We start from the raw sequence: 10117 nt of genomic DNA on the forward strand, positions 1-10117 counted from the left end.
CAGAAAAAAAGCCTTCATTTCTAGAGATTATCAAGAATTAGCTATAAAAGTAATCTAAATAGCATTAAGGACAGTAATTCTTCTGTTCATTTCTTCCGACCTAGGATCCACAGACGTCTCCAATTGTCGTCACTGTTCAGTCATTTCAGTCAGGTCAATTCTTCATGACCCCATTTGGGGTTTTCTTGACAAAGATAATGGAGTGGTTTGTCATTTCCTTCTTCAGCTCATTTTACAGATGAGGAAACTGAGGCAAACAGGGTAAGTAACTTGCCCAAGTTCACACAGCTAGTAAGAGTCTGAGGCCAGATTTGAACTCAGGAAGATGAGTCTTCCTGACTCCAGGCTCAGTGCTCCATCCACTGTGGCACCCAGCTGCCCAGCTTCTCCAACAGTGGCCCTCATTTCTCACGGCACCCAGTGGCAGGCACTATAGAATGAATCTACACAGATGTCATTGGCTCAGGGTGACAGGAAGGGGCACTGGTTTTCAGCTATATGACTCAAGAGCTAAATTTGTAAACATCACTAACCAGGAAGGTCAGATGACTACATTATGCACGATAGAGTATATAATACAGTAAACACTGAAGTGAGAGCTAGCATCAACTCAAATGAAAAAAACAAAGCCTAATTAGGACCAAGTTCTCTCAGATCACTCATCCTTGCTTCCTTCCTATCCCCAACTAAAATCACAAGCGAATTGAACTCTTCTGTGGTTATGTGGTCACACTAGGCACGTGAACCTAGAAGTCTACCTTGATTTCTAAAGGGGGTTCTTCTTATTAATAATGCCTTAAGTTCTGAGTTGAGAAGCCTAAATACTCTTGGCCCCAGTAGTGAGTGGGCATCACTGTTATCTTTTTACCCCTCTCTTCTACTATTCTGCCCTTTCCTGGCATGGACAACTCAGTGGCAAAGCCCAGAGAAGAAGGGGTGTGCCAAAGGGTGACAGTGAGGACTGGCAAATAACTCCTTGTCCATCCTTCTCCCTCCCCCTAACACACAATTCATGAATGACTGGCAGATAACTGGAAAAACGTAGTCTTCACCTCTATGGTTCTAGGTCAGATTTCCCTTCCAGTTTCCAAGATTGTCAGTTACCATTACTGTGGTAGCAGATCTAGTCATGCAGAAGACTCTGAGAAGTGCTCACCCTGGTTTTTAAATGTCAGCTTAGATAAACCTTCCCCTATCACCACAGCACAGCATATGCAAAGGTAAGAAACAAAACTTAAATAGAGATTCTTAAACTGGAGTCTGTGGAAAGATTTCAAGGGGTCCATGAGCATGGGTGGGGGAAAAAATTTACAACTTTATTTTCACTAACTTCTAAAGAAAATTTAGCTTTTTTTTCAATTATGAATTTTTTTTAAAAATAATATTCTAAGAGGAGGTCCATAAGTTTCATCAGACTGCAAGAAGAGTGTAAGCCACAAAAAATGTTAAGAATCCCTGACTTAAAACATTCTGACCCATAAAGTGACACCTTACTTATTAAGTGTTCTAATATGAAATTAAGAAAGGAAAATTTAAGGGTATTAGGAAAATCAAAAAGTGAAATCCAAGAACATTCACCCAAAAGTGAGAGAAGCAAACAAAGCACCACTATGTAAAACTACCAAAAACCTCTCCAGAAACATCTCTACCTGGCAATGGTAGTTCTTTGACTTTGGTGCTCCTGTGCTAGGCCACTTTCCATCTTCATGTTCTTATTCTATTGTGGAAATTGTGGTTCCACATAGAGAAAGATCTGTAGGTGCATAAAATATCTACTTAAATATAAACTTTACTAAAGGCTGCCAAGTACCACCATTTGACCTAATGCAACAAGTTTTTATATGCTACATACTATGTACAATGGTCACACAGGAAAAACAAAAAAGAGAAATTATTTTGCTGACATACCATATCAAAGGATTCATGCCAAAATTCACACACATTTGAGGTTTGCTAAAATCCCATTTTAGTGATATCTTCACTTGGTAATTAAAAGGAAGAAATAACTACAGGTATAGAAAAGAAGCACAGACACAAATGCTAGTTTTTTTTTAATGGCACTTTCTACAAATCATCCATGCCAATGCTAAAACAGGCAACTAGGAATAAGCAAATGTACAAACTCAAATACAAATGCTGTAGGTCCCAACCCAATCTCTCCAGTAAGCAGAGAATAATACAAGAGAAATCAAAATCCCATTCAGTGCAGAAACTGACAAGTTATTGTCAACATAAAAGCACTGCAGCTAAAAGTTGGTTTAGCTGCAGACTCTAAAATGGCTAAATACATTTTACGTATTTACCCAATTTTTCTGCTATGTGCACAGCCTCCTATTAGAAACATGACATCCGGAGACTTGGGAAGGCCTTCAGATGTAGCTGGTCCAACCTCCTGCCCAATGCCAGAGACTTTTCTACAATAGCCATCCCTGACAGGCAGATGTAAGACCACTCTCAACCTGATTGATTCCAGTGATGAATAACATTAACCTCACAATGCAACTCATTCCATTTCCAGACACTGTTCCCATATAGGATACAAAAAACGATTCATGCCCTTGAGAAGCTAACCAATAGGGAGCCAAAATGTATATGCACAAGGCAGCTCAGTTACACACACAAGCACACCGGGCATCCCTGTCTCCAATCAACCTGCCTCCCTCCCTGTGATCTTGCTCAAGTCCAAATCCTCCAGAAATGGTATTTTAGTTAAACACATCCAAAGTGACTAAGCGCTTGGAAGAGGGAAGCCAGGTGACTGGGAATATGAAGAACAAAGCAATATCTGACAAAATTCAAAAAACCACTTGGGGAGATATATATGGATGGCCCTTTTGGGGAGAGAAATACTTCAAACAATGCCCAAGTAATTGAGCCTGGTCAAAGCTAAGAAGTATCTAATAATTTGAAATGTTGATTTCCAATTAAGTATTTTAATTTGAATGCTGAATTCAGCATTCTCTAAAGCTCGTGATTTGAAAGCAGCATGGACTGAACAGGGTTAGGAAGGGCAGTGCACAACAGGCTCAAATTAAGGAATGTGTTTTAGAGAAACTTTGGAAGCTGGAACGATGCCTGGTGTATCTTCACTGAGCATGCTGGTGCTTCACTAAATTTCAAGCAGCTAAAGAGGACCAGAATGCCAGGCCTGGAGTCAGAAAGGCCAGAGTTCAAATCCAGCCTCAGACACTTACTAGCTGTGGGACCTTGGACAAGTCACTTAGCCTTGGTTCACCTCAGTTTTCTTTTCTATAAAATGGAGATGATAATTGCACCTACCTCCCAGGGTTGTTTTGAGGATCAAATGAGATAATATTTGTAAAGTGATTAGCACAGTGCCTGGCACATAGTAAGCTCTATATAAATGCTAATTATTATTATTGTTACAATGATGCCTAATATGATCAATGGCACATTATTAAATAGCACTGTTCTTAGGTGAGTGAACTCTCAATGCCACAGCCACCACAGCAATTGCTTTTTTCCATAATGTCCACATCTCCTTGCAAAGACAGGTCCCTAATGGCAAAGTATCACATGGGAAGTACCCACCTGGCAGGTGCTCCTTCATGGATATACCAAACTTGCAGAATCAAAGGAAGCTAATGCTACACATGCTGGGTGCCCCAGCAGACAAGTCAAAAGACAACTCTTTTTTAAAAACAGAGGCTCCCCAGTATTGACTCCCCAATATGAAATTGTCTAGAGGTAGTAGGAGTTAAAAGCAGGGGAGGAGGAAACAAATTATTAAGCAAGGAAATAATTTCTAACAGTGTAGCTATTTCTTTATTTTTTTCACCAAGGTGACAGAAATCTATAAGCAAAGCTAACCAAGAGACTACTTTTGTTCTGTGCCACATTTCTCAAGTATAGATATTAACCAAAAATAAAAGTTAAGGACAAGATTTTCCCCCACTCCCTTCCTCCCCACCCCAAAATTAGGGGCACTTAGAAGAAGCCAAAGGAAACCGTAGGGAGATGAGGTCCTAGTTCACCACCACAGACCTTTCCTACATCCCTCCTGGGTATGTGAGCAAAGGGCTTTATAGGAACTCATCACCAACCTTTTGGCTCTTTGTACTGAGCTAGGCAGCCTGCAAACAGCAGACAATCTGTTTCTGGGACCATATTTGATGCCTTACCAGCAGGGTAGAATCAGCCAAAATTTACACTCCCTAGAGGCACAGGCTTTAAGAAACCAAAGACTTGTCTCAAAAGTGGGACATGTTTATAAATACAAATGGGAGAGTTCATGCCAGATGGTCTCAATTTTTGATAAATATATACAATATTAAATGGTATCTTACTATATAATACAATGTAGTAACTCTAAAAAGTAGCTGCACTTTTGCTAGATATTTTTAAAGTCTATATGAACATTAAAGTGCTGTAAGTGTGAGTTACTATTATTCCTCTCTGATACAAAGCTAAGGGAACACAGAAGGAACCAAGCATTTCTAGTTCCTACTCCATTCTGTTAGAAAATAGTCTGGCCTGCTCCCAACACAAGCCCATCCCCAAGAATATTTCAGTTTACATTCAGTCTTAGGAAGCGGAGTCATTAGTTTGCATGTGCCTGTTTGCTGAATAGGTCTTAACTGTCAATTATTTAAGTATGTGACCATTTGGAAATTAAATACAAAAATCTGTGTAGCTCTTATCTTATCAAATATATTTCAGAGAAGCCAGCAGAACAAATGGCAGAAATAGGTACTTCACATCTGCACAGTTTCCCTTTTCCCTCAAAATAGCTGCAAGTTCTCCCCATTACTTTTCACTGAAAGATGACAAGGAGATATTTGCCAATATGTCGTTGCACAAATGTACATTTATGACGATGGCATCTTTCTGGGTATAGTAGCCTGAAAAGCATTAAGTCACATGTAAAGACAAACTTTTACCAATTCCATATTTGTCCCAAATAAAGGCAGCAATTAATATGTAGAATCTAATACCTTCAGGAGAAAAAAATGAGCCCTTCATTTTTTACACAGGATAAGAAATGATTTGCATTTATTCTGACGAAATTTCCTAAACTGTCACACCTTAGAAATTCCAATTAAAGAACAATACTCATCCCATAAAACTATGACAAAGTGTTCATTCCTCTACCTTAGGGGAATATCACATTTTGTGGAAATCCTTCTTACAGATATTCTCTCACAGAACACCAGAAGCATAAAGTTAACTATATGTCATGGACATTTTCTTCCTGACTTTCTATGTGAGGAAAAGCAAAGAAGTTAGACCAGCTGCCCAGAGCTAGCCTGGGGCAAAGGAAGAGCCCAGAGGGCTCAGTGTCTAGGCCGGGGCTTTTTCTACTCCACCTCAGTGACAAAACAACCAGATAGGAGATGGCTCGGTATTTACCTACTAGCCCTTTGTGCAAATTCAAAGAACATAAGCACTTTACCTAAATCCCTCTCCCAACAATGCTATCAGTTTACAGTCTCAAGGAAATTCAGCATCTTTATCATTAATCTTGGCCAAATCATCAAATTACATTCCAATCTATTCTCAATCTAGTTTATCTCTGTGCCTCCTTATCACCATACTTTTAGTATCATTTAGTTGTCATAACAAAGTCACCTTATATTTCTCAAGTGCCTTCAAACACAGGTAAGAGATGAAATCTGAATCAAAACATAACCAGCCCAAACCGAAAAACCCACTGCCCCTAGTATATTGTTTGGTCAATGGGAAGCTTTCAACCTACCAGAGCAGAAGGCATGAGGCAGGGCTCTAACTCACTAGTCCTGAGCCGCAGGCCCCACCCCGCCTCCGCCTCTAAGGGTACCCTCATTCTCCAAAAGGCACCTGCCCTGCTGCAGCTGTGAGTGGCCACATAAGTTAGTTTTTGAGGGGCCAAAGCTCAGCTTAGAAGGGGAAAAGCTAGAAAAGTGCCTAGAGAATGGAGGGAGAAAAGTGGGAGAATGATGGAGGACATAAGTAGGCGTGGTTGTGTTAGACAAGTCCTAGGGGTAGCTATTGCAGGAAAGTGTGTGACCCATATTCTCACTCTCCAACTGGTTCAATAGAGCTAGAAAGGTCTTCAGGACACTCAGGCAAAACCCCCTCATGTTACAGATGAGGTTGATCGCATAGCCCTATGGGTCAGGCCATGGTCTCCGCTTTGCTGACCACTGAACTCATGAATTGCTGTGGCCAAAACTGGTCACCCAGTGGCCAAACCTACCCCACAATCCCACAAAATCATTCAACTGCTAATCCAACCACCTTGAAGATATATTCTAAGGTTCTGATTTTTAATTAAGCAAACACCATTTCCTTCAACAACCAAAGAATGGTCTCCCAAAGAGGAGACTGCAAGAAATCATGCCAGAAAAAAAAAAATCTAATGGTATTCGGTATATACTCCCAACCTGACATGTTAGCACCTACCCTGAATTTAGTAGGATTTTGTGTAAGCCACTGAAATCAGGAAATGAAGAGTTAATACTACTCTACAGTTCTCATACTGGGTAATGACATGCCAGCTGATGCTCTGTCCACAGAGACTAAGTCAGACTACACCAAAAGCCTCTGAAGAGAAATAAATCCTGCCCATTTCCAACAAGGGATTTCTGGACTAGCCCTGTTTTCTTATTTTTTCCTTCTACAATCCTCAATTTCACAAATCCCATAATCCTTTATACATTTATTAATAACAGAAAAATGATGTATTTAATGTTAATAAGCATCATTAGCCTGAAGTACAAGGCCAAGGCAACAATATATATCCTCAATATTTACTAATTTACTTTTCCACTGCCTCATTTAAGGCCAATAATTCATGTAATTTTAATGGTTTCTTTAACTAGGACACTGGATCTTAAGATGGATGAAATTTTACATATCTAGTCCAATTCCCTTATTTTACATATCCAGTTAGAGAAAACTAATTATATACACATATAATCCAGTCATACTTAGCAAAAATTTAAATGTTATTTTCTCTATTTCAATTTCCAAGATTTCCTAAATATTATGTGAATTTTCAATGAAATATACTTTAAAAAACAGACATCACAGTAAGAAAAAAGGAATCCAAATTAACACACCTGAACATCATAGAGAGCCACAATATTTTCATGCTGAAGTTCCTATAAAACAAATTTAATCATAAAAATATTTCTTTTAACAAAAGCTAAATGAAAATAAGCATAATTTTATATATTAATTAAATATTACCAGATTATGAATAGGCAAATAAAACACAGATTTGTCTGATAAGCCTTGTTCTGGGAAAATATAAAGATTCAATTTCTTCTACCACCTACATTTTAATTAAATATAAAAAGAACTTTTATAAGATAAAAATAATTGATTCAATTCTAAAAACCAAACTGATGTGGCTGAAAGGGCCATAGATGCTATAGCTGGCTACCTAAAAACAATGTACAATTTCTAAATAGCAACAATCACTGATAAATTTTTAAAAGGTGACAGCTAATTAGTCTAAGTAAATATTTCACTTCTGGAGTGAACATGAAAGGCCACATCCAAGGAACACAACTTAATAGAAAAGTTCCTCAAATTAGCAGAGATAGAGGTAAAAGCCAAACGTATATTGTAAGTGGCCAACTGAAAATACAAAAACTGTACAGTGCCTCCTCCCCCACTGAGAAGTATGTACTTTCTCAATAACATAACTAAGAAAAAAAACTCAAGTTAGATTTAATTTATTACCAGATTCCACTAGCTCCTAAATCTAATGAAAGAAAACAAGAAATATTAATCTAGTCACAAATTAATTCAGTATCCCAAAATATTTAAGAGCACCAAGTATTGCAAAGGACTGAGCTCCCTCCTATAAGATAAGAGCAGCAGTGAATGTTCCCTGGCCACCTTCCCACTCAATTCTAGGCCTCTGCCTGTCAAGGCTGCTAAGGATCGTTTGTGAACTTTGGGGGAAGGAATGCAAAGGAAGAAGACATAACCACATACCTTTAAGATCTTAATTTCCTTTCCAAGAAGTATTTGTGATTTTGACAAATTTTTTTTATTAATGCTTTTTATAGCTACTTCCCAATCAGTTTTCTGAAAAGGAAAAAACAAAGATTTCACTAAATTAGCACTGAAATAAACCCAAATTTTAACACACTCCTATTAGTAATCTAGGTCTCTTGGCAAAAAAGAATGGCCACACCTTTCACAATTATTTCTACTCCTGACATGGCTTTACATTAAACAGATTCTGAAACCTGACACAAACTGCTTTTCAAAAGCTTCTAAGTTGACAAAAAAGAAACAAAAAAGATCTTGAGCATGCTCATTTGTTTAAAAGTCCACAGTTAAATCATTTTTTCCACTAATACTCTGATACCCAAAGGGGGGAGAGGGGGGAGTTGCTATGCTTGTCTGGGGTATATAGGAAGCAATGCTGGGAAACGTGACACCTTTGAGTTTTAGAAAACCTCAGCCAATGGGAGGGCAGCCAATTTTCCATTGGGTCTACAATTATCAACATTAATATGACAAACATTGGAACTACTGGACTCCCCAAAGACCACAAGGCCCCTAGCCTCAATGTTGTTTAAAATGTCTGAGATGAACAATATTTTGGAGTCTCAGGGAAAACAAGATAAGGCTTTTCTTGTGTTATAAACAAAAGAACATATATATATTTAACAACTTGAAGCAAGAAAAACATTACACGGTTGTCGGTAGATGGAGCTCTTCCTGCGGAGTAAGGTTTAGGTTTAAGCCCTCCAAACAATCTAGACAATACAAACAACCAACAAAAAAAACCTGCAGACAACTGTAAACTAATAGGCCTTCCAATATAGAGCTAAGCCTAATGTTTAAAAAGGACTAATTTTCTTCAAGTAACCAGGAAAGACCCTCTGCTTTTGCTTACACACACAAAGTTACAACTCTGATTTAAAATGTTGCACCATTATACTATGTTTCCTATATAGTTAAAAGTTTTTTTAAAAAATCGATGGTGTCAAGGCAACTTTACCCTAAATGCACTAACTGGCAACAGTATCTCAATCAAAACGTAAATGTATCCGAGAGCCCGCAATCCCCCAGTTCCTAAAGGAAGTCGGGTTTTATTGGCTTTTGTTTTTCGTTTGGTTTGGTTTTGAAGGAAGGAGGGAAGGAAGCAGTAAGAAGGTCAAGTCCAGCGGGGTTGATAAGGGAAGGGGGTCAGACTCTTGGAAGTGGCCGCTTATCTATTCCTTTGCAGTTTAGTTAGGAGCAGGGTCCGGGACATGGAGAAGAGATGGGGGAGCACCAGGAACACACTGGGGTTGTCAATCCTAGGGGATGCAGAAGGGAGGAGATGGAGAAAGGATAGAGGGGATAGAGGAGGATGGAAGGGGGGGCAGGGACACATTGGAGCTGTCAATCATGGGGGATGGAGAAGGACGGGAGATGGAGGAGGATGGAGGGAAGCTAGAAAGGGGAGGAGGGAAGATGGCAGGAGGGCGGAGGGCTGGAGACTGGACCACGGACACATTGGCGCTGTCATCTTGGGGCGCGCTCGGTCCTCCCACTCGGCACCCGAGGCACAGCGAGGCAACCCACGGCAACAACAACAAGACACCATGTCAGTGGGTGTGTTGGAGAAACGCTGGAACAGTGGGGCCGCCCCCACACACACACCTCCAGTAGTCACCAGTTGGCTCTGGGATGAAAAAATACGGGGGGCGGGAGACGAACCGGGGAGGGACTCCGGGGGTCAGCGCCGGGGGCGGGTTGCGGGAGCGGGGCAGGCACAGCCGCTGCTGCGGGGTCGCCCCCCGCCCCCGCCTTGGGGAGGGGGCTCGCGCAGAGCTACCTTGCGATGCCGGCCTTTGAAGACCACGGCGAAGGCTCCGTGCCCGACGAGGTCCTTCTTGCTGTACTCGAAGTCCCCCACCACCTCCATGCTGGGCGTGCTGGGCGGGGGGCATGAAGCCCGGCGGGGGCTGGGCGGCGGGAGGAAGGCCGGTCAGCCCCGCAGGGCCCCCAGGCCCGGCAGCGGCGTCTCTCCGGCCGCAGGAGCGGCGGCTGCGGGCCCGGGCCCCGGCCGGGCGGCGGGGGCGCTCATGCCGGGGGTGGGCGGCCTCCCTCGGAGCCCCAACGAGCGCGGGCGGGACTGGGCGGCGGCGAGGGAGCGGGGGGCCGG

At 41.3% G+C, this 10117-nt stretch overlaps 1 protein-coding gene across 2 annotated transcripts in view; it reads right to left on the minus strand.

The window, feature by feature from the left end:
• ULK2 (unc-51 like autophagy activating kinase 2) overlaps window positions 1-9917 on the minus strand; it is an 82516-nt gene extending 72599 nt beyond the window's left edge. For both annotated transcript variants that reach the window (XM_036766247.1, XM_036766248.1), the window contains exons 1-3: window positions 9788-9917; window positions 7948-8040; window positions 7062-7103 (exon numbers count right to left, since the gene is read on the minus strand). In XM_036766247.1, the coding sequence (XP_036622142.1) occupies window positions 7062-7103; window positions 7948-8040; window positions 9788-9877 (225 nt within the window). In that variant the 5' untranslated portion in view covers window positions 9878-9917. The remainder of the gene's footprint in view (window positions 1-7061; window positions 7104-7947; window positions 8041-9787) is intronic.
• Between the last annotated feature and the right edge of the window lie 200 nt (window positions 9918-10117).

The sequence above is a fragment of the Trichosurus vulpecula genome, chromosome 7, assembly GCF_011100635.1.
Source record: "Trichosurus vulpecula isolate mTriVul1 chromosome 7, mTriVul1.pri, whole genome shotgun sequence".
NCBI classification, from domain to species: Eukaryota; Metazoa; Chordata; class Mammalia; order Diprotodontia; family Phalangeridae; genus Trichosurus; species Trichosurus vulpecula.